The sequence below is a fragment of the Thalassophryne amazonica genome, chromosome 6, assembly GCF_902500255.1.
Source record: "Thalassophryne amazonica chromosome 6, fThaAma1.1, whole genome shotgun sequence".
Lineage (NCBI taxonomy): Eukaryota > Metazoa > Chordata > Actinopteri > Batrachoidiformes > Batrachoididae > Thalassophryne > Thalassophryne amazonica.
The window spans coordinates 66047086-66072934 of record NC_047108.1 but is presented as its reverse complement, the minus strand read 5'-3'; the positions used below and the strand labels follow the sequence as shown (position 1 = coordinate 66072934).

General features: G+C 41.4%; 1 protein-coding gene across 3 annotated transcripts in view; it reads right to left on the bottom strand.

The window, feature by feature from the left end:
* Positions 1-25849, bottom strand: part of fam3a (FAM3 metabolism regulating signaling molecule A) — a 57409-nt gene that overhangs the window by 24590 nt on the left and 6970 nt on the right. For 2 of the 3 annotated variants that reach the window (XM_034172363.1, XM_034172361.1), the window contains exons 2-8: positions 16101-16132; positions 15911-16018; positions 13507-13530; positions 13279-13405; positions 12840-12898; positions 4061-4111; positions 3873-3957 (exon numbers count right to left, since the gene is read on the bottom strand). In XM_034172363.1, the coding sequence (XP_034028254.1) occupies positions 3873-3957; positions 4061-4111; positions 12840-12898; positions 13279-13405; positions 13507-13530; positions 15911-16018; positions 16101-16113 (467 nt within the window). In that variant the 5' untranslated portion in view covers positions 16114-16132. The remainder of the gene's footprint in view (positions 1-3872; positions 3958-4060; positions 4112-12839; positions 12899-13278; positions 13406-13506; positions 13531-15910; positions 16019-16100; positions 16133-25849) is intronic. The other variant, XM_034172364.1, reaches the window with a different exon arrangement.

Below are 25849 nucleotides of genomic sequence, written 5' to 3'. Positions count from 1 at the left end.
TGCACCCTGAGAATGTAAAGCCCGGGCCTGTACGTATGGTTTAATTAGGTCAACTAGGTAGGGAGGTGCCAGTCCATGAATAATTTTATAGGTTAGTAGCAGAACCTTAAAATCTGATCTCACTGGGACAGGAAGCCAGTGAAGGGATGCCAAAATGGGTGTAATGTGGTTGTACTTTCTGCTTCGTGTCAAAAGTCTGGCTGCAGCATTTTGAACCAATTGGAGACCCCTAATGCTAGACTGCGGTAAACCAGAAAATAGAACATTGCAGTAGTCCAATCCAGAAGAGATAAATGCATGGATCAGGGTCTCAGCATCAGCCATAGACAGGATAGGACGAATCTTTGCTATATTTCGCAGGTGGAAGAAAGCAGTCCTCGTAATATTTCTAATGTGGAGGCCAAAGGACAACGAAGGATCAAAACTTACCCCAAGGTTCCTCACTTTGTCAGTGTGATGTATGACACACGAGCCGAGGCTGAGCGTTAACTGGTCAAACTGATGCCGATGTCTCACTGGTCCAAGAACCATCAAAGGTGTGTGCTATATTTACATTGCGTGAAATGTAAATAAAAACAGAATACAATGATTTGCAAATCCTCTTCAACCTATAGAGAGTTTTCATGCGACGTATCGGTTACATGATTTTGCGCCCCGCGGCCATTATAGATTATGACGCGGTGGCCGCTGTGATACGCTATGTGCATTTGGCAAACAACTGCAGAAGCTTCAACAATGGCTAATGTTTGTGCTGTCATCTCGGATGTTCAAACAGAGGTGATAAAGAATGAGGCAGGTCGCTCATTTTACAGGTTGCCAAGCAGTTATTGTGCATCAAGCAGTGGAGTGTTACGAGCTTTCTAAGCAACACACAGAGACCTGGCTCAGCAGAATAGGCAGAGCAGATCTGAAGGAAGCTTTAATATGATGAGAACCAAGCAGACCACCCATAAATCCACCGGAGGAAAAGGTCAGAGGAAGCAGCTGGCTGGCAAAGCCGCCAGGAAGAGTGCTCCGGCTACCAGCGGTGTGAAGAAGCCTCACTGTTACAGGCCAGGCACCTTGGCACTGAGAGATTCGTTGCTACCAGAAATGCACAGAGTTGCTGATCCACAAGCTGCCCTTCCAGCGCCTGGTGAGAGAAATCGCTCAGGACTTCAAGACCGACCTCCATTTTCAGAGCTCCACCGTGATGGCTCTGTCGGAGGCCAGCAAGGCTTACCTGGTCGGCGGCTTGTGGATCAGCAGCTCAGTGGATTTCTGATAGTGTCGGATATCTCTCAGCGCCACGGTGTGGCGCCGGTAACGGTGAGGCTTCTTCACACCGAAGGTAGCCAGAGCGCTCTTCAGAGCGGCTTTGATAGCCAGCTGCTTCCTCTGAGCTTTTCCTCCGGTGGATTTTCGGGCAGTCTGCTTGGTTCTAGCCATATTAAGCTTACGCTATGAAACTGCTGGCCACTTTGTTAAATTCACTATTCAGTATAACATAATGATCCACTGAACCAACTGCCACACATCGATCACGATAAATGGCTTTATCTTGAGGGTTTAAATCCTCGTAATAAGCTCTCATTCTCTCTATTTTCTTTCACGTGCCAGCCACATAATAACACACGATGGAGATGGTAACTAATCGGTCCGTGATTAAAAACCCTCTATATTCAATTGAATACACCACAAAGACAAGATATTTAATGTTTAAACTGATTTTTTTTTTTTTTTTGTGCAAATATTTGCTCATTTTGAAATGGATGCCTGCAACACGTTTCAAAAATGCTGGGACAGGGGCAACAAAAGACTGAGAAAGTTGATGAATGCTCAAAGAACACCTGTTTGGAACATTCCACAGGTGAACAGGTTAATTGGAAATAGATGAGTGTCATGACTGGGTATAAAAAGAGCATCTCCAAAAGGCTCAGCCGTTCACAAGCAAAGACGGGGCGAGGATCACCACTTTGCAAACAACTGAGTGAAAAATAGTCCAACAGTTTAAGAACAATGTTTCTCATCATTCAGTTGCAAGGAATCTGGAGAACTTTCTACACATAAGCGGCAAGGCCGAAAAACAAAATTGAATGCCTGTGACCTTTGATCCCCCAGGCAGCACTGCATTAAAAACCAACATCATTGTGTAAAGGATCTTATCGTGTGGGCTCAGGAACACTTCAGAAAACCATTTTCAGTTAACACAGTTTGTCACTACATCTACAAGTGCAAGTTAAAACTCTACCATGCAAAGCGAAAGCCATACATCAACAACATCCACAAATGCCACCGCCTTATCTGGGCCCGAGCTCATTTGAAATGGACAGACACAAAGTGGAAAAGTGTGTTGTGGTCTGATGAGTCCACATTTCAAACTGTTTTTGGAGATCATGGACGTCGTGTCCCCAAGACAAAAGAGGAAAAAGACCATCTAGATTGTTACCAGCGCAAAGTTCAAAAGCCAGCATCTGTGATGGTATGGGGGTGTGTTAGTGCCCATGGCATGGGCAACTTACACATCTGTGATGGCACCATCAATGCTGAAAGATACATCCAGGTTTTGGAGCAACACATGCTGCCATCCAAGCAACGTCTTTTTTAGGGACATCCCTGCTTATTTCAGCAAGACAATGCCAAGCCACGTGTTACAACAGCGTGGCTTCGTAGTAAAAGAGTGTGGGCACTAGACTGGCCTGCCTGCAGTCCAGACCTGTCACCCATTGAAAATCTGTGGCGCATTACCAAGCGCAAAATACGACAATGGAGACCCCGGACTGTTGAACAACTGAAGTCGTACATCACCAAGAATGGGAAAGAATTCCACCTACAAAGCTTCAACAATTAGTGTCCTCAGTTCCAAAACGTTTACTGAGTGTTGTTATAAGGAAAGGTGATGTAACACCGTGGTAAACATACCACTGTCCCAGCTTTTTTGAAACGTATTGCATGCATCCATTTCAAAATGAGCAAATTTTTGCACAAAAACAAAAAAGTCAATAATTCAATAAAGTTTATCAGTTTGAACATTAAATATCTTGTTTTTGTGGTGTTTCCAATTGAATATAGGTCGAAGAGGATTGGCAAATCATTGCATTCTGTTTTTATCTGCATTTTACACAACGTCCCAAATTCATTGGAATTGGGGTTGTATGTACTGTATTCAAGCATCTGAGTACCTGGCTGCTCTGAGCGAAATTCTGCTTGAAGTGGAGGTGGGCGTTTGCATAAAGTCAACCAAATATTATACTGTGTTTGTCAGATGAGCCATTTTAAATAATGTCCGATTTCCTCAAAAATAAAGAATAAACCACCTGTTTGTTTCCCTATGCTTTTGTCATTTATTAAATGTAATCCTGGTCAGCTGTTGTCTGGCGCAGCCAAAAAAAAAAGTGACGTGACTGCACAGTCCGTTTTCAATGTTAACCACACGGACAATAATCTACTTCACTGACACATTTTGCATCGTGTTTATATTAAAGTAGAAAACTCATAGAAGCTTGAAAAATTTCCTTCTCATTTAGATCCAGGTGAATGCTTTTTAAGATTTAAAAAAAAAAAAATCCATAATTTTCCTGTCAGCCTCTGAAAAGCCACTGAAAACTGGAACATCCAGACTGTCACTGACTGTCAACAGGTGAACTCAGTTTTCTCTGTTTTCACGTCCACAAAGTCCAAAAGCTCTGCCTGCGCCCACACTGTCACACTCTGACTGACAAAGTGAGTCTCAGTCTACGGAAGTGGTCAAATCCTGTGATATCATGCAGGGGTTCAAATGAGGCCGTGCTACCCTATTAACACTACTGCTGAAATAGTACTATATGAGTAATAAATACTCTTTATAGCTGCACACAAAGTCATTTTATTTCATCACAAAGATGGATTCTCACTTTGAAGCAGCATCATCAAAGGAAGCCACAAACACAAGTGTGCCTTCATGGAGTGGTCGGAGAAACTTCAACAGGTCAGAAACATCTGTGAATCAGCACAAAATTAAGTGATATTTGTACCATCATGTTGCTGATCCATATATACCAAATGTAAAACACACAGTACATCATAGACTGGATTTGTTTACCTCCTGCCCACATGTCAAAGCTCCTTATGTCCAAGAGTTCGCCTGTTACCCCTGAAGCATAGAAAAACAACTGGCATTGCAACTACATGGACACTCAAAGTGTGCAGTTGGGAATTTTGCTTCTGTACACCACCACAGTTGATTTGAAATTTAGCAAAAAAAAAAAAAAAAAAAAAAGATGTTCTTAATACAGACTTTCAGCTTTCATAAAATTAGACATCAAAGTCATGCTTTCCTCTATGCCAAATAAACATTTCCCTCTCTCTCTCTCTCTCTCTCTCTCTCTCTGCCTTTTATTTATTTATTTATATATATATATATATATATATATATATATATATATATATATATATATATATATATATATATATATATATATATATATATATATAATCTATTTATGTATGTGGCACGGTTTGTGTTTGCTATGCACAGCCACAGTAATTAAGCAATCAACACCAAATTTGGTATGGTGACTGGGGGCACCAAGGGGAGGTCACTGGGGTCCTTAGGTTGGAAGCGCACGTGTGTGAACACACATACAAGCACGCACGGTCAGCCTTATATCTACGCACAGCCACACTAATTAAGAAATCGACAGCAAACTTGGTATGGTGATTGGGGGACCTGAAAGTTTAGCTACCAACTGCCAGAAGGTATATCTGAAATGCAAGCCTAGAGTTGATCTGTTTTGATCAAAGAACATCCTTCACCGCTCTACTCCACTATGAAGCGTTCTTGGTTTTTGGCATGGGCAAACTGGGCAGTTGCCCAGGGCGGCATTTTTTCATGAAATATTGAGAGAAGGAGCTGCACGAACACTAAAAAAAAAAGAAAAAAAAAGAAAAAAAGTCATCTGCACCGCAAAGCGGTTTTCTATTATCCATCCCATCACTGTGTAGGGCATTGGCAAATTGGTGCCTGCTGCAGCTGTAGATGCCCCTGCTTGCTGGGAAAGTGCACAGAAGCAGTGAGAAGGGAAAAGAGGAGGGGCGCGCAGGGGACAGTTCAGTTCTGGGTTTCTGTATCACCATAATTTTACTGCCACAGTTTCCAGGGCAGCAAAACTGATAGGATAAGTGTATGATTTATCAGACATATTTTTTCTTGTATCTCATGAGGGCTGGTTTATGAGTACAGGGCAGATCTTTTTGTTGCAATATGTGATTAAAAAAAAAATGACTATATGGTCAGCCAGGTGAATTGGTTTAGTCTTGAATTCTGGTTGTGAGTGCGGGGGGGTCTGCTGGTTGTGGAGTGCCAAATAAACAGAAGGACAAAAGAAGGTTAAAGCCATCAAGTGCCCAATTTAGGAAAAAAAGAAGAGAAATGAGCAAAGGATAAAGGTATGCAACTGTGTTCTCTCTGTAGGATTACAATAGCCATGTCATGAATGAAGGGCTAATGTTAATTGGTGGTACTGCATGTTTGTTAGCCTTGTTGCTTGGTATGCTTATACAACAATAATTCATGCTTAACTCAAGAAACAGGAGATCTAATTTCACCATCAGATTGTACTCAAAATGATCAGAGAAACTGTGAAGCTTTTTAAAATTATTACTTTACACACTGCTAAATGGCACGAACTGGACTTTGTCAGAGGGATGCATTAATAATAATAATAAATTATTTATGAGACACTGAGGCTGAGTGAGATAAATAATGTAATTCTTTAACTAGTGCAAACATAAATTTCTGTTATTGTTGGGTGGATATTTTAGGGGAGTAATCTCAAATTTTAAACTAGTAATGTGTGTAAATTAACACACGCTTCAATGGAAAAACAACTCACATTTGCAACAAAACCTACTAGTTCAGTTATTATATATATCATTTGGGTTAACGTTGGGCCCTGTAATTAGCCAATGGAATTTTCATATCTGTAGGTAGTTTCAAAGATAAACATTTGCCATTTGCTACAACTCTATTTCTTGACAAGGCATAGTTTAACCAGTCCTAACTAAAAGTGTGCCAAGCGTAGAATTTGAGGCAGTAACAAAGGAGCAAACTGTTCCTCCCTGAAAGACAGATTAATAAAGTGTCTAATGACACATTTAGCATGTAAGGGCATGTTAATTTAAATTTGCAATTCATGGATGATTTGTATAAGAATTATATTGTAGCCTGTGGACATTTGATGTCAATTCCAATTGCAATTGCAGGGGCACTTCTAAACAATTAAAATAATAATAAAAAGAATAAAAAAATGACTGTGCAAAATTTTGTGGGGGTGGGGGGCGGTGTAGGGGGAGCAGTGTAGATCCGCCACTGCCTGCAACCCAGGTCGCTGGACTGACCTCAGGATGTCCTGCCTATTGCACAAATGACAGGAAGCCCCATCTGTTCGGGAATTGGGCATGAGAGCTGGGTCATGACCGAAAGAACTAGATCGCGGACACAAGGGGCTGAAATGGTCATTACTGCAAATTTCCACCTGGCTCTCGGGTTCAAATTGGCTGTATCACCCAGCACGGATTTTTTTAAAAATTTACTGAAATGTTGCTGAAAAATATACCAATTCGATCGTGTTTCAAGCTTACAGAGTCGTACTTTTGCTTTATTTTGCAATTTCAACCAAATAATTAAAGAAATAAGAAATATATTTCTCATTTTCTTCATATCAAATCAGCCGCAAACAGCAGAAATCCGCAGTCAGCTGCATTCAGCGTTCTGTGATCCACAGGACTGAGTAAAGGCAGCTCAGAGCAGAGATGCTGTGTGTCTCTCTCCACTCTGACTTAAAGGAAAAAAAACTCCAACAAAATCTTTCATTAAATTATCCAGAGTTCCTTCTGTGTCTGTAGATGATGATACATTCAGAAATTTACAGTTTATTTTATAGTTTAGAGGCTTCCTATTTCTAAAAACCCAGAGGAAAAACCATACTGATGGTAAGAGCGAGAGAGAGAGAAGAGGAAGAAGTTCACTCATTTTTCAAGTTTTCATTGGTACTGTTTACCATTTACAAGCATCAGTGAAACAAGAAAGTGAAAAAACTGATTCAGAAAGTTTTTCATCCAGGGTTTGATCTTTGAAAGAGCTGGTTTGACCATCTTATCAGTCCAGGTTCAGCTCTTGTTCAAACAAGACAATTAGAGGCTATATTGTATATATATATATATATATATATATATATATATATATATATATAAAAAGTAATGCAATCCCACTCAAAAATGTTGAAAAGAAAAAAAACAAAACTGGCATGACAGAAAAACTGCCTGAGTTACTGGACAAAATGACACGTACAGCATATCATTTTTGAAGAAGAGCGTAAATGCTATATGCCCATCAAATATTAATGTGTTTGTAACTTTTTCAACATTATTTATTTTATTAACTTAGATTTTGACAGAAATATTTAAAAAGAACTTTGATATTACAAATATTACAACATAAATGTCTTTTTTTTTGTCTATTATTCTTGCTTTCAATGCATCTACTTTAAAATAGGGCTTGCCAATAATCTTTTAGAGGTATAAAACCCTATAGCCTCTGGGGGCTCTGCCCCCTCGACCCCCGCTGGGGGCATCAGGACCCTGGCTGTGAGCCACGATCACGTAATTTATTCAGTACTAAAATGGTTCTAGCTAGAACCCTGGGTGTGAAGCTCACTTATCTGTGATAAGCTCGTAGTAGAGCCACTGCTCCTTCACGTTGAAAGGAGCCAGCTGAGGTGGTTGAGGCATCTGGTAAGAATGCCCCCTGGGTGCTTTCTTAGGGAGGTGTTCCGTCTTACCCAATCCTGGGTAAGACGATGAAGATGAGCATGAGTGAGTGATATATGTATCGAATAGTGATAGCTGTGTCATGATCTGTACTGTATCTTAAAGCTAGTGCATAGTTACAACACTAATCAATCAATCAATCAATCAATTTTATTTATATAGCGCCAAATCACAACAAACAGTTGCCCCAAGGTGCTTTATATTGTAAGGCAAGGCCATACAATAATTACGTAAAAATCCCAACGGTCAAAACGACCCCCTGTGAGCAAGCATTGGTGACAGTGGGAAGGAAAAACTCCCTTTTAACAGGAAGAAACCTCCAGCAGAACCAGGCTCAGGGAGGGGCAGTCTTCTGCTAGGACTGGTTGGGGCTGAGGGAGAGAACCAGGAAAAAGACATGCTGTGGAGGGGAGCAGAGATCAATCACTAAAGATTAAATGCAGAGTGGTGCATACAGAGCAAAAAGAGAAAGAAACACTCAGTGCATCATGGGAACCCCCCAGCAGTCTAAGTCTATAGCAGCATAACTAAGGGATGGTTCAGGGTCACCTGATCCAGCCCTAAATATAAGCTTTAGCAAAAAGGAAAGTTTTAAGCCTAATCTTAAAAGTAGAGAGGGTGTCTGTCTCCCTGATCTGAATTGGGAGCTGGTTCCACAGGAGAGGAGCCTGAAAGCTGAAGGCTCTGCCTCCCATTCTACTCTTACAAACCCTAGGAACTACAAGTAAGCCTGCAGTCTGAGAGCAAAGCGCACTATTGGGGTGATATGGTACTATGAGGTCCCTAAGATAAGATGGGACCTGATTATTTAAAACCTTATAAGTAAGAAGAAGAATTTTAAATTCTATTCTAGAATTAACAGGAAGCCAATGAAGAGAGGCCAATATGGGTGAGATATGCTCTCTCCTTCTAGTCCCCGTTAGTACTCTAGCTGCAGCATTTTGAATCAACTAAAGGCTTTTCAGGGAACTTTTAGGACAACCTGATAATAATGAATTACAATAGTCCAGCCTAGAGGAAATAAATGCATGAATTAGTTTTTCAGCATCACTCTGAGACAAGACCTTTCTAATTTTAGAGATATTGCGTAAATGCAAAAAAGCAGTCCTACATATTTGTTTAATATGCGCATTGAATGACATATCCTGATCAAAAATGACTCCAAGATTTCTCACAGTATTACTAGAGGTCAGGGTAATGCCATCCAGAGTAAGGATCTGGTTAGACACCATGTTTCTAAGATTTGTGGGGCCAAGTACAATAACTTCAGTTTTATCTGAGTTTAAAAGCAGGAAATTAGAGGTCATCCATGTCTTTATGTCTGTAAGACAATCCTGCAGTTTAGCTAATTGGTGTGTGTCCTCTGGCTTCATGGATAGACAAAGCTGGGTATCATCTGCGTAACAATGAAAATTTAAGCAATGCCGTCTAATAATACTGCCTAAGGGAAGCATGTATAAAGTGAATAAAATTGGTCCTAGCACAGAACCTTGTGGAACTCCATAATTAACCTTAGTCTGTGAAGAAGATTCCCCATTTACATGAACAAATTGTAATCTATTAGATAAATATGATTCAAACCACCGCAGCGCAGTGCCTTTAATACCTATGGCATGCTCTAATCTCTGTAATAAAATTTTATGGTCAACAGTATCAAAAGCAGCACTGAGGTCTAACAGAACAAGCACAGAGATGAGTCCACTGTCTGAGGCCATAAGAAGATCATTTGTAACCTTCACTAATGCTGTTTCTGTACTATGATGAATTCTAAAACCTGACTGAAACTCTTCAAATAGACCATTCCTCTGCAGATGATCAGTTAGCTGTTTTACAACTACCCTTTCAAGAATTTCTGAGAGAAAAGGAAGGTTGGAGATTGGCCTATAATTAGCTACGATAGCAGGGTCAAGTGATGGCTTTTTAAGTAATGGTTTAATTACTGCCACCTTAAAAGCCTGTGGTACATAGCCAACTAATAAAGATAGATTGATCATATTTAAGATCGAAGCATTAAATAATGGTAGGGCTTCCTTGAGCAGCCTGGTAGGAATGGGGTCTAATAGACATGTTGATGGTTTGGATGAAGTAACTAATGAAAATAACTCAGACAGAACAATCGGAGAGAAAGAGTCTAACCAAATACCGGCATCACTGAAAGCAGCCAAAGATAACGATACGTCTTTGGGATGGTTATGAGTAATTTTTTTCTCTAATAGTTAAAATTTTATTAGCAAAGAAAGTCATGAAGTCATTACTAGTTAAAGTTAAAGGAATACTCGGCTCAATAGAGCTCTGACTCTGTCAGCCTGGCTACAGTGCTGAAAAGAAACCTGGGGTTGTTCTTATTTTCTTCAATTAGTGATGAGTAGTAAGATGTCCTAGCTTTACGGAGGGCTTTTTTATAGAGCAACAGACTCTTTTTCCAGGCTAAGTGAAGATCTTCTAAATTAGTGAGACGCCATTTCCTCTCCAACTTAGGGGTTATCTGCTTTAAGCTGCGAGTTTGTGAGTTATACCACGGAGTCAGGCACTTCTGATTTAAAGCTCTCTTTTTCAGAGGAGCTACAGCATCCAAAGCTGTCTTCAATGAGGATGTAAAACTATTGACGAGATACTCTATCTCACTTATAGAGTTTAGGTAGCAACTCTGCACTGTGTTGGTATATGGCATTCGAGAACATAAAGAAGGAATCATATCCTTAAACCTAGTTACAGTGCTTTCTGAAAGACTTCTAGTGTAATGAAACTTATTCCCCACTGCTGGGTAGTCCATCAGAGTAAATGTAAATGTTATTAAGAAATGATCAGACAGAAGGGAGTTTTCAGGGAATACTGTTAAGTCTTCAATTTCCATACCATAAGTCAGAACAAGATCTAAGATATGATTAAAGTGGTGGGTGGACTCATTTACATTTTGAGCAAAGCCAATTGAGTCTAATAATAGATTCAATGCAGTGTTGAGGCTGTCATTCTCAGCATCTGTGTGGATGTTAAAATCGCCCACTATAATTATCTTATCTCAGCTAAGCACTAAGTCAGACAAAAGGTCTGAAAATTCACAGAGAAACTCACAGGAACGACCAGGTGGACGATAGATAATAACAAATAAAACTGGTTTTTGGGACTTCCAATTTGGATGGACAAGACTAAGAGTCAAGCTTTCAAATGAATTAAAGCTCTGTCTGGGTTTTTGATTAATTAATAAGCTGGAATGGAAGATTGCTGCTAATCCTCCGCCTCGGCCCGTGCCATGAGCATTCTGGCAGTTAGTGTGACTCGGGGGTGTTGACTCATTTAAACTAACATATTCATCCTGCTGTAACCAGGTTTCTGTAAGGCAGAATAAATCAATATGTTGATCAATTATTATATCATTTACTAACAGGGACTTAGAAGAGAGAGACCTAATGTTTAATAGACCACATTTAACTGTTTTAGTCTGTGGTGCAGTTGAAGGTGTTATATTATTTTTTCTTTTTGAATTTTTATGCTTAAATAGATTTTTGCTGGTTATTGGTGGTCTGGGAGCAGGCACCGTCTCTACGGGGATGGGGTAATGAGGGGATGGCAGGGGGAGAGAAGCTGCAGAGAAGTGTGTAAGACTACAACTCTGCTTCGTGGTCCCAACCCTGGATCGTCACGGTTTGGAGGATTTAAGAAAATTGGCCAGATTTCTAGAAATGAGAGCTGCTCCGTCCAAAGTGGGATGGATGCCGTCTCTCCTAACAAGACCAGGTTTTCCCTAGAAGCTTTGCCAATCATCTATGAAGCCCACCTCATTTTTTGGACACCACTCAGACAGCCAGCAATTCAAGGAGAACATGCGGCTAAACATGTCACTCCCGGTCCGACTGGGGAGGGGCCCAGAGAAAACTAGAGTCCGACATTGTTTTGCAAAGTTACACACCGATTCAATGTTAATTTTAGTGACCTCCGATTGGCGTAACCGGGTGTCATTACTGCCGACGTGAATTACAATCTTACCAAATTTACGCTTAGCCTTAGCCAGCAGTTTCAAATTTCCTTCAATGTCGCCTGCTCTGGCCCCCGGAAGACAATTGACTATGGTTGCTGGTGTCGCTAACTTCACATTTCTCAAAACAGAGTCGCCCATAACCAGAGTTTGATCCTCGGCGGGTGTGTCGTCGAGTGGGGAAAAATGGTTAGAAATGTGAACGGGTTGGGTGTACACGGGGCTTCTGTTCAGAACTACGCTTCCTCCTCACAGTGACCCAGTCGGCCTGCTTTCCTGGCTGCTCGGGATCTGCCAGAGGGAAACTAACGGTGGCTAAGCTACCTTGGTCGGCACCGACTACAGGGGCCTGGCTAGCTGTAGAATTTTCCACGGTGCAGAGCCGAGTCTCCAATTCACCCAGCCTGGCCTCCAAAGCTACGAATAAGCTACACTTATTACAAGTACCATTACTGCTAAAGGAGGCAGAGGAATAACTAAACATTTCACACCCAGAGCAGAAAAGTGCAGGAGAGACAGGAGAAGCCGCCATGCTAAACCGGCTAAGAGCTAGTAGCTGCGCTAAGCTAGCGGATTCCTAAAAACACACAAAGTGAATAATGTGTAAATAATTTAGAGGCGATTCAGCAGAGGGAGTGCTTTAGTTAAGGCACGTGAAGATTACACTGTGAAACAAATCGTTATCTAGGTAACTAGATCAATCTAACTGAGCAGATTAAACAGCTAACAGATACAGCAAAACACCGCTATGCTCCGGAACAGGAAGTGATACAATACCGCAGTGAAAGCCAACCACCAGTAGAGGCAAGCCAAATCCAATCCAAGTCACTAATCGCCACATTTCCTTGAGTAAAGGATTTTATGCGAGTGGACATGAAACAGACACTTCTTCCTTTTCTCTCAACATACGGGTAGCTTTGAAATTACATGTTGCATGAAACTAGGGTGATTGTCAGTTTCTTTTATTTCTGAAGCCTAGGTCTGTTGGCCATCAAAGCCACTGCTGCTTGTGACAGGAACAACAAGGGTAAATTGCTTGTAGAACAGAGTATGTTAAAAGACAGAGTATGACACTCACCATTCACCAAAGCTATGTTTAGTCCTCTGCCAACATTATTCTTTACACTGCTCACCAACCTACAAAACAAGAATAACTGGCACAGTCAGTATAGGACAGGGTGTCCATGCCTTCTACGGTGACATTTGCACACTGTCTGGCACTTGAGAAGTAACAAATACTAAAGTGCAGAGACTACTGACAGAAATTATGATCTTAAGGTCAGAGAAACCGAAAAAAAAAAAATACTTGCATTCAGTTCCCCAGATAGATTTTGACATCTGGCTATGACAGCAGAGAAGAGGGGAAAAACAAAAACAAAAAAGGGGTAAAAAAAAAACAAAAAAAAAAAAACAAAGTATAGTGTGTAAGACAAAATAAACAGGGTGCAAAGCAGAAAAGATAGCCCATGAGACAAACATACATTGAGCACATATAAATAAAATTAATTAAACCTTACATCTTGTCCTCTACACAGATTTTGGGCCCAATAACATTGGCAGCACCGGAAACCAGACGGAAAGCCAAATGTTTGGGGGGACAGGGAGCTGAAAGTCCACATTTATGCCTTCGAGAGCGGGGTTCTGCTAAGATATGAGATGTTTATTAATACTGAGGATCATTAGAGCAACAGGTACAGGAGAGAATAGCCCAGTCATTACAGTCATAAAATATTGTTTCTTCTCACCTGGTGTTGGTTCTTCAACTGCACCTGGAGGGTGTAAAGAATAGCTAATTTCATATCTGAAAGGCTTGCATTTCTACATATACGGGGTCTGTTAGAAAAGTATCCGACCTTTTTATTTATTTTTTCTGTGAAAGACCTCCAGGTGGACACCGTTCGGAAAATTAATATGGCTTTCAGGGATGATTTTATGGGGATTATACAGATTAAGGAGTGTTACTGCCGCTTTAAGGACGGCCCACAACTGCTAAGAGCGCGGCGCGCTCCCAGCGCCGATCGACATGCTCAGACCCCGCTGAAACAACCAGATCATTTCCAACGTGAAGGCTTTGTTGATCCGTGAACTCGTCTGACTTTCACTAAAAGGCAGAAGGCATGGACATCAGCACTTTTTCGGCACATTCCACTGTTACAGGAGTTTTTTTCACGGAAAGAAAAGCGGAGGGAAGCGCCACGGAGCCGTTCATTACACGGGAAAAAACTACCTCCGTGTTGGTCTCACAGGACGACTTAAAGGTGGATTTCAGATGGATTCCGGTTGCTTTTCTGTCGTTCGATTGTGATTGTGCATGAGCTGGACATGCCCCAACATCATGGCGTTGCTTTGCGCCATGCAGCTGCATCGCGACGCGCGGAACTCATCCGCACGTCTGTCTCAATGTGCCGAAAAAATGCTGATATCCACGTCTTTTCACAATTCCTGTGCTAGTAAGACGACATACCGGATCAAGACAGCATCCAGTTTAGAAATGAACGGCACATTCCACTGTTACAGGAGTTTTGTCATGGAAAGAGGAGCATGGCGCAAAGCAACGCCGTGATGAAGCCTTCCAGGACATGTTGGGGCAGGTCCAGCTCATGCACAATCACAATCGGATAATCACACGACTGAAAAGCAACCGGAATCCATCTGAAATCCACCTTTAAGCCGTCCTGTGAGACCAACACGGAGGTGGTTTTGTGCCGCGTAATGAACGGCTCCGTGGCGCATCCCTCTGCTTTTCTTTCCATGAAAAAAACTCCTATAACAGTGGAATGTGTTATGTGGGCCGCTGAAAAGGAGGTACTGCTGGCCCACCACCACCAGAGGGCGCCCTGCTTGGAGTGCGGGCTCCAAGTACGAGAGGGCGCCAGACCCAGAAGAAGTGACAGCTGTCACTCATCCTCAGCACCAGCTGTCACTCATTCATCATCATCACCATAAAGGCCGGACTGCAACTCCACCTCCTCGCCGAGAAATCAACTACCGAAGAGGTAATTTTCTCTGCTGACTCAAATCGTTGAGTGATAATCTGAACTTCTTTTGCAGCTGTTATCCTGTTGTGTCTGCCTTATCTGTGGGATTGGCGTTTGGTGTGATCAGCGACGGCTTCGCTTCACACTCCAATCAGATAAGTGGTTAAACAGGAGCTGCACGAGTGTGTGATTGGAGGTGGAGGTGCTCCCTCCTAACTGAGTGCAGACTGTGGATTACTGAGTGTGCGAATTCACACTCATCCATCCTGTCTTTGTTTTCTGCCAGCAGTACCAGGGTCGACAGCCGAAGACAGAGGCCACCTGGGAACTCGGGACTTGGCGGCTCCGGTGTTCTTCAGACCGTTGGTGGTGGAAGCCGTGTGGGACGCGGCTCATCTCTCGTCGGGGTTCTTCTATCTTCGAGCCTGCCCACACGTCACCTGGTGTTAACTGACTTTACAGATCTTGTGTGTTTAGTTGTGTGTTGTCACAACATTAAATTGTTACTATTTGGCTTATTCATTGTCCGTTCCTTTGCGCCCCCTGTTGTGGGTCCGTGCTACGACACCTTCCCAACAGGAATGTGCCGAATGTGTGAAAGTCAGACGAGTTCCCGGATCAACAAAGCCTTCATGTTGGAAATGATCTGGTTGTTTCAGCGAGGTTTGAGCATGTCGATCGGCGCTGGGAGCGCGCGGCGCTCTCAGCAGTTGTGGGCCGTCCTTAAAGCGGCAGTAACACTCCTTAATCTGTATAATCCCCATAAAATCGTCCCTGAAAGCCATATTAATTTTCCGAACGGTGTCCACCTGGAGGTCTCTCACAGTTTCTGGAAAAAAATTGATGCAGCAAAGCTCCAAATCGTTCAGACATTTATTCGCGATAAAAAAAACGACGAGAGGGTGGACCAGTGCTCACACAAAGCCTGCTCACAGGCGAATGACGCAACCCACAGGCGTGAAAAAACTCACGCATGCGCACGAAGGTTCAAGCTTGGCTGATGCAATCACATGAGTCAAATCCATATGGTTTTTGAAAAAAAAAAAAAAAAGGTTGGATACTTTTCTAACAGACCTTGTAAAGGTGTGTGTGTGTGTGTGAGAACACTTTGGGCCGCAATATAAATTTCTTGCATTAGGATTAAGTCAACCATATTGATTTTCACACGTACCACTGAAGAAATGCCACATAGATGATCCACTATCGCTTCCAAATAAGGAACTTGCCAGTAGCCAGCTGAGTCCCACTAAAAGCAGCACAACCACAGCTCGCAGCGGCCCTGTCAAAATAAAACAGGACTAACTAGTTAATTCACAAAGCCAACATTGTTTCATTTGAATGGAAATGCCATCTCCACCAACCTGTTATTCTCATGATTCACCGTCTGACAAATCTACAAAAAAGAAGGACTTGCTGGATTAGAAGTGGATCAAATTCAAGACAAGGTTCTAAATTGCAGCTGAATTCTATAATGAACTAGATGACAACTAGTAAAGGCTTCAATTTCAATCTTAGATGTCTTTAAAAACAGTGAAAGGTGGAGACGGAGACAACTGCTGCCATCACAGGCATGTAAGAGCAAAACATTTTGGTGAATACTCGCTTGGGCACATACCAGGCAGTTATTTTAAGCAGGTGCGAAGAAAAACAATTGCATGTTAAAAGTAAACAGATTAACTGCAAGGCAGTGATGATTTTAGCTGTCACATAAAGTACATGCGTCAAATTAACACTGTTTGGGGGGGGGCGACAACACAATTTAGTGTCAAAAAGTACACATCTATGTGTTTTTATTGAACACAGACAGTGTTGGGGGAATACCATTTTAGTGTCAAAAACAACACTTTGTCATAAATTAACACCTAAAGTGTTCATTCTCTAGTTGAAATAACACTTTCAGAAGTGTAAATTTAACTCTGATTCAGTGAGAACTATATAAACAGAGACAGTGTTAAATTTAACACTATAGGAGTTAAATCAACACTGATGATTTTGCTGTGTAGATCAATTTTTTTTTTTTTTTAAATTTGTAATTTATCATATCAATTGGTGGCCTATCACACCTTACTTAAATACCCTCTCCCAAAACTCAAACTGCAACACCCTCGTACCCAATGACTTGGTGGGCAGAGAAAGGAGAGACAATAGGGGGATTGCATAACTGCCATATTAGATTTTGGTTCTGCAGGGGATTATGGGAAATGTGTGCCAGCTGTGGATGCAGACACATTCAGGAAGTAAGCAAAAGGCTCAGAATGCCTGGGATTACTTATGTCCCTTAATGCTTCAATAACCATCTCAGAGATAAATGTGAACTATGTTCTTCCTAAAAATGCAAGACTGAAAAACAAGAAAAATTAGAGATTTCTGATGTTCGCCAAACCAGATCACCTCCAAAATTCAATAGAGTCTTTCATACCCTAATATCTATCTGTGGTGCAAATTTGGTGAGAATCCATGAAGTAGTTTTGACGTAATCCTTCAAAGCCTATATAAAGTGAAATGGCAGCACAGTGGCTTAGGGGTGAGCACTGTTGCCTCACAGCAAGAAGTTCATGGGAACGATTCCCACCTTTTTGTGTGGAGTTTGCATGTTCTCCGTGTTTGTGTGTGTTTCCTCCGGGTGTTCCGGTTTCGGTATGTGAATTGGAAACTTTATAATTACCCAGGTCTCTCTAGCAAGAGATCTTGAGCTCAATGGAACTAACCTGGTAAAATAAAGGTTAAATAAAATACACAAACAAACAAACAAACAAAAAAGAAATCTTGATCCAGAATCCAGATCCGGTTCACCTCCCTAATGCAGTAGAGTCTTCCATGCCCTAATATCTATCTGTGGTGCAAATTTGGTGAGAATCTGTGAAGTAGATCTGACTTAATCCTTCAAAGCTTATAAAGTGTAACTTGATCCAGAATCCGGCTCTGTATCACTTCCAAAATTTAATGTAATCTTACATGGCCTAATATCTATCTGTAGTGAAAATTCTGTCAAAATCTGTGCAGTAGTTTTGATGTAAATCTGCTAAAAGACTAACAGACAGATAAATAAAAATTCCAATGATTTTATTATGTCTTTGGCAGACATAACAAGTGGATTCACAATGTTGGAAGGGCTGGAAATAAGGGAAAGTTTAGAAACTTCAAGTGGACATCAACCTGCCGAATCTGCAGCAGCCAGGAAACTTACATGATAGACACACCAACGGTTTTTCCACTCAAGCCACTTCCATCGCAACCACCAATATAGTAGTTTTGTCCACAACTTACGGCAAAATTGTGCCTGTCATTTGATGCGTAACATAGCAAATCCCTCCCGAAATCCACCCCCCCCACCCACCCCACCCCACCTCCACCCCTTTGCCCGTACGTTAAGTCTAAGTGGGGAGCAAGGGAAAGCTGTCGCATTTTAGTGCACAAACAACTCTCTTTTTGTTTCCCTGGAGATATGGAGTCCTGTCCACTGAGAAATGTGTGTGTTTGGCTCAGCACAGAGACAATGAAGTGCACACTTACTGAACTGAATGATACGTAGCCAAGGTTATCTCCATTACAACAGTTTGTTTGGTCCCATGGAAAAAAGCCAAATATTAAGCATTTTATGAACATTTGATATAAAATCTGGAAATATGTGAAAGTTACCTCATCACTCACAAGGTAATAACTCCTAGAAACAAGTTAGTTGGAACTCACTTCTCTACCAGATCCTTTATATTGCCTTTTACACATATTTTTAGTTTCGCTACTGTTGCTGCCTCGAATGATTTAATAACTTCTCCAGGTACATCTTTTGGGTCCGAAATATGCGTAAAAGTACTGCATCTCTCTTTGTTTACATTCATGGACACTGGCTGTAGGCATACAAACTATCCCATGATACATTGGGCAAGGGCCATTTCTAGGCATGGGCAGTGACACATGCAATTCCCCTATTGCATTGAGACACACTGCAGTTGATTATGTTTACATTTATTTAAATTATTATTTTTTGTCAGATTTGTATTTATTTATTTCAACAAGCAGAGTAGTAAGAGATGTTTCTGTTTAGAGTAGCAGAAATGTTTTACGGGGGCATTAAGATGTTCTGACTTTTAAGTTAAGTTCAATGCCAATATATCAGCTGTAGCCAGGGGCACTTTTTTCAATAAAGACAGGTTGCAATGGAAATATAGGGCAATGTAGTCTTGTTTGAACCCCTACGTGGTAGCATGGGATATGACCACATCTGGGGACAGCTGGCATGAACACAGCACAGAATTCCCGGGTGGAGTGTGGGACATTCAGCACAAACAATTCAGCCTGGCTCGGTAAACTTAAAAGCATACTCAGTCACATAGCGGACTTGCCGCCAGGAGAGGTGATGGTCTAGTGGTTAAGGCGTTGGGCTTGACACCAGAAGATCCTTGGTTCAAATCCCAGCCTGCCCCTTGGGCAAGGTCTTTAATCCCCTATTGCTCCCGGTGTGTAGTGAGCGCCTTGTATGGCAGCACCCTGACATCGGGGTGAATGTGAGGCATTATTTGTAAAGCATTTTGAGCGTCTGATGCAGATGGAAAAACACTATATAAATGCAGTCCATTTACCATTCATTTACTTACCAGTTTAAGATGGTTTCCACTGAAACCCCCATCCTATGAATGATTTGTGCTGACACTCCCACACTCTGCCCGGGAATTAGTGTGAGAAGGTGGAGGGAATATTTGGAGGAGCTGATGAATGAAGAAAATGAGATATCTAAAAGGCTGAATGATGTGGAGAAAGTAAATCAGGAAGTGCAAGAGATTAGAAAGGATGAAGTGAGGGCAGCTACGAAAAGGATGAAGAGTGAAAAGGCAGTTGGTCCAGATGACATTCCAGCGGAGGCATGGAAATGTCTTAGAGATATAGCAGTGGGGTTTCTAACCAGATTGTTTAATAAAATCTTACAAAGTGAGAGGATGCCTGAGGAGTGGAGAAGAATTGTGCTGGTTTGCATTTTTAAGGACAAGGGTGATGTGCAGAGCTGCAGTAACTACAGAGGCATAAAGCTGATCAACCACAGCATGACGTTATGGGACAGGCTAGGCTTAGAAAACAGGTGAGCAGTAATATGGTTTCATGCAGAGAAAGAGCACTACAGATGCTATGTTTGCTCTGAGAGTATGGATGGAGAAGTACAGAGAAGGTCAAAAGGCATTACATTCTGTGGTTTGTGGATTTAGAGAAAGCTTATGGCAGGGTGCCAAGAGAAGAGTTGTGGTATTGTATAAGGAAGTCTGGAGTGGTGGAGAAGTATGTGAGGGTAATGCAGGACATGTACAAGAATAGTGAGACAGCAGTGAGATGCACAGTAGGATTGACAGTCATTCAAGGTGGAGGTGGGATTACACCAAGGATCAGCTCCTTTCTTGTTCGCAGTGGTGATGGACAGGTTGACAGATGAAATCAGACAGGAATCTCCATGGACTATGATGATTGTAGATAACATTGTGATCTATCTGGGGAACAGGGGAATGAAAGTCAATAGGAGCAAGGCTGAGTACATGTGTGTGAATGAGAGGGAGCCCAGTGGAATAGTGCAGTTACAAGGAGTAGAAGTGGTGAAAATACAAGAGTGTAAATACTTAGGGTCAACTGTCCAAATGGAGAGAGTGATAGAGAGGTGAAGAAGCGAGTGGAGGCAGAGTGGAGTGGGTGGAGAAAGGTGGCAGGAAGCAGAGCTGGAGGTGGCAGAGCTGAAGATGTTGAGATTCTCTTTGGGAGTGATGAGTAGGGTTGGGTATCGAGAATCGGTTCTTTTCAAGTATTGCTAAGAAATAAATCGATCCACCGATATCAATAGCCTTTTTGCTTAATGATTCCCTTATCGGTCCTTCAGAGCAGCCGTTGTTTTTGAGTGTGTTTGTCGGGAAAATGATCATTCCTCTACATTGATTACAGACCCTGCAGTGGCTCTGTAATCAACCGTTTCTGAAGCGTTTGAAGCGTGAATCAATGAAGCAATGCTTCGATCCACTGGCTCGTTGGTTCTTTGATTCGCTGCTCTCTTAACCCCTCTCAAAGCCATTAAAATATCATGAATCGCTTTTGTGTGGATTAAAGTCACTAACTGGGACTCATATCTTGTTGCAATCAAGAAACGAGAATCGTCCTCCGTTCCATTGCCACAGCTCCAAACGCTGCGTGGCTCTCTGCCGAAACAGAGTCCGGTCGGAATTAATAACTTCAAAAGGAATTGCTGCTTTAAATAAAATGACACCTCTTTCCAAACGTTGCAATACAGACAAGAAACTACAATCGACTAAAATGTTTTTTCCTCACAAAATGAGAAGTCCTGCATTCGTGCAGGGCAGTCAGCTGCTCAGATGGATGGAAAGACATTCATGCCAATAATGTCTGAAAGGAAATGCTTTTGACAAAAACTACAGATTTTATTTCTGTTTATGTCCAGAGATCAAGGATCCACCATGTAGAGTTTATTATGTCCAGAGCTTAAGGATCCAGTAACCAATTTCATATTTATTTAAGACTCAATAAAATGTTCAATTTCAATTTAATCAGCTTATAAAGTGCCAAATCACAACAAAAGCTGCCTCAAGGCGCCTCACACAGAACAGTTCAACATAAAAATTAAAATAAATAAATAAAAATAAAAAAAATCAAATACATAATTAAAAACAGAAGTAAAAGAATAAAACACAAAACAAAATAAAAACTATACATAAGAAAGAGAATAAAAATAAGTTTTAAGTCTTGACTTAAAAATGTCCACAGACTCCGACTACCTCACGGTCGCAGGAAGACCGTTCCACAGAGCGGGTGCACGATAAGAAAAAGCTCTTTGACCCGCTGACATAGAAAAGCTGTAAAGCCTACACAAAAAATTCACAAGAGGTATCGATAAGGGAATCGATAAAGAATTGGATCGATAAGCGGAATCGATAATGGTATCGATATCAATAAAATCTTAACGATACCCATCCCTAGTGATGAGAAAGGACATGATCAGGAATAAACATATCAGAGGGACAGCTCAGGTGGGAAGGTTTTAAGACAAAGTCAGAGAGGTGATATGGAGATGATTTGGACATGTGCAGAGGAGGGACCCAGGGTATATAGGGAGAAGGATGCTGAGGATGGAGTCACCAGGCAGGAGAAGGAGACAAAGAGGAGGTTTACAGATGTGCTGAGGGAGGACACGCAGGTGGTTGATGTGACAGAGGAAGATATAGAGGACAGATGGAAACAACTGACTTGCTGTGGTGACCCCTAACAAGAGCAGCTGGAAGAAGAATAGAAACTAGAATAAGCAGTTTTTCACAAATGATAATTAAAAATAAAAATTGGGCTTCAGCTGTAACTGATTTTGTGAATATAGGGAGTGGGGTCCAGTGTGTTTCTCCAGGTGTCACTGGAGTTGCGTCAGGAAGGGCATTTGGCGTAAAACCTGTGCCAAATATCAATGCGGATCTGGATAACATGCTGTATTTGGGGTTTAGGTCTTTGTGCTGTGATCTGAGTGTTCTTTTTCTTGGACTGTGGCTTGCTAATGAAGTACATGCAGCCCTAAAAAAAAAATCCACGCTAATTATCCCTTATACGTAACCTTTGGGTGTGTTTACAATACAAAGAGCTCTGTGGTATCTCCACAGTAAACACTCCTCAAATGTTCCTCAAACAAGTTGATGAAGTTCTTTAAGCAGCCCAACTTGGATGTCCTTACCTTTAAATATCTAAATAAACATGATCAATTTCTCCTCTGCTCTTTAGCTTAGTTAAGAGGATGCCTGAAGTCTTCTTGGGTTAATTAAAATTCTCACAGTCAAAGATGCCGCGGAATTCGTCCCACTGCTGACTGGAGCAAACCCTGTCCTGAAAGGGACCAGATACACCTTCATGTCTCATCAGGTGGGTCAGAACAATCCTGATGCCTGTCCTGGTGCAAGGTTTTATGAAACTTTCTGCAGTGGCTGCCTCTCAGCTCACAAGTTAAACTGGCATCACAAGAAAACACTGCCTCCTTGTGGTTATAATGAGTGGTTGATATCTTCATAAAAAATGTTTTTACATACATATGTAATAATAATTATTCTTTTTTTTTTTAAACTGACACATTTTGTTACCTGGCTTCTTTCAGGCAGAGCGAAGGTCAGCCTGCAGGTCGTGCGGGCCATGATGACAGGCATGACGTTCCAGAGGCGGCTAGTTTGTGTCTTCTTGACCCTCACCTCCCTGCTGTGCGTCTATATCCTGTGCATGTGCGTGGAGATCTCCATGCCCTGGCTGACGCTGGCCCGTTTCCATGGCAGTGACTTCACAAATGGTCTGAACAGGTGAGTTACATCTGCAGTCTATCAACTCTCTAAACGGGACAAATGGTTTGTGTTCCACTGTCAGTGCTGCCACAGTTACTTTGAAAAAGTAATCCAATTACTGATTACTCCTTGAAAAAGTAACTTAGTTACTTTACTGATTACTCAATTGTAAAAGTAACTAAGTTAGATTACTAGTTACTTTTTTAGTTACTTTTCCCAGCTGCCGACAACAACCCTCTGCCACCTCAACATGACAATGATACCTGTTTTGCCAAAAGTTACTTTATAGTCACCCTTTCTTGACTTCAATGAAAATAAATACTTGTTTTATAAAAAGTAAAATAAAGACCTCTTTCTTGACCTCATATTTAACTGTTGACAGCACTGTAATAGTAAAACTTGCAATTTCGAACCTACATTGTTTATAAATGTAACTATTAAATTCATTCTAGCATTTTTCTAACATTTAAATTCTCTCTAAATATTTTACTTGTCGAAATTAATATTATTTTAAGTAGTATTAGTAGTTGTAGTAAAAAAAGGCTTCAAAATTGCACCTTTAATCTAGGGGTGTTGTGGGGGAGGGGGGCACATCCTTGCCCCACGCCCCCATTCCATCTGGATTCGCCCCTACTTTGGCGTTTGAGCACAAAGAATGGATAACATTTATTTATGCAGAAAACGTGACCAGATTTACAGGTAAGAAAGTTTTATTGTGTTTTCACATCATGTGGTCCTCAGAAAGAGAGTTTAGGTGCATTTGAGTGGAAAATAGTGTTAGTTGTTGACGCGTCGTGGAGGATCAGCTGTTTTAACGTGCAGATACGGAGCGGCTCAGCTCTAAATAAAGGAGGACAAGTATAAAAATGTCTGTAAAGCTCAGTGCAGGTGTGCTGATCACCGCGCTTTAAGAGGTGAGGACGAGTCGAGCAGCTGCAAAAAAACGCGGATTAAAAGCTCACAGCTCACTTAAAGTGGGCAGTTCAGTCGAACCCCGACCTCCTGCCCACGGACCAAGTTTAATGCTGTTATCGACCCACAATGAAAAATAATAGTAACGCACAGTGACATGAAGAAGTAACTTTAATCTGATTACTGATTTGGAAAGATTAACGCGTTAGATTACTCGTTACTAAAAAAAGTGGTCAGATTAGAGTAACGCGTACTTAACGCGTTACCGGCATCACTGTCCACTGTGATAGCACATATGGGAAACTGCAGGTATAGAGTGGAACTAGTTGTCAGACTCACAACCGCTGATGTGCAAATAACATGATTGATATTTGGGTGGTTTAAAATAACACTATGCAGATTAAAACAAATCTTCTTGGATTAACATTTGACAAATGTTTATCCACTGGTGTCTTGAACAGGTTTTTGTAGTTTCAAGTTATGTCCCTGTTTGTTGTTGCACCGCAGTGTCATTTCTAACATCTCCATTTTTTTTAATATTGGCAAGAACTACTTTATTATGCAAAACTTTGCATCCAAGATCGACAGCTCTATCGTGTAAATGCTCCAACCAAACAGTCCCCCCTAAAAATTGGTCCACCCTACCTTCAATGCACATGCATCATTAGCCACAGTTCAGGGAGTAACACCTCGTTTCTGCTTAAAACTGCACTCGATTTATCATCTATCTCAGCGACGGATATCTGAAGCTTTTGTAACAATTATTTCCACATAAATTCAGCATTATTTCAACATAAAAGATAGATCAAGTGATCAGAGTGCCGCAGCTGCACGAGCTGCTAGCTGATGTGTTCACTACGCGTTGGTTATTTCAAAGCGTCACTGAGGTTCACCAAGTTTCTGCTTACAACAGCCTTGTTTCTGCTTAGAATTATTTAAGAGGTTTTACCTCGTCATATGATGGTTAACAATCCTATTAATCCATTTGATTGCTTTGGGTGAAGAGACTCTGTCTCAAACGAGCTGCTGTGGTCTGAAATGACGCATGCACAGTGAAGGCAGGTGGATCAATATTTAGTTGGGGGACCGTTCGGTCTGCGACACCATTTTGGTGGAAGGTCAGTGACAGTCTGCAGAGACATGTACAGGCAAGACAACATCACCCTGACTGCTATTAGGTATCAGGTTGAAATATTTGGACCCATTGTCAGACCCTACGCTGGTGCAGTGTGTCCTGGGATCCTCCTAGCGACGACAATGTCCGACTTCATGTGACAAGGGTATGCAGGCAGTTCCTAGAGGACAAAGGAATTGATACCATTGACTTGCCTCCAAGCTTGCCTGGCCTAAATCCAATAGAACACCTCTGGGACATTATGTTTCAGTCCATCCGGTGCTACCAGGTTGCACCTCCGACTGTCCAGGAGCTAAGATGCCCTGGTCCACATCTGGAAGGAGATCCCCCAGGACACCAGCTGTCGTCTCATTAGGAGCATGCTCCGACACTGTCGGGCATGCATACAAGCATGTCACGGCCATACAAACTACTGGCTATCATTTTGAGTTGCTACAATGAAATTTTGGCAAAATGGACAAGCCTGCCTCATGGTTTCTTTATCTTTGATCTTTGGGGTGTCTTTGAATTCAGCCCTCTGTAGGTTGGTAATTTTGACATCCATCAAATGATGTAGCATATGTTAATTCCTAACACAATACCCAGTTCATAACAAGAAAGATATCCAGCCTGATTTTTCACACACACACATATATATACACACACATATATATATATATACATATATATATATACATATATATACACATATATATACATATATATATATATATACATACATATATATATATATACATATATATACACATATATATACATATATATACATATA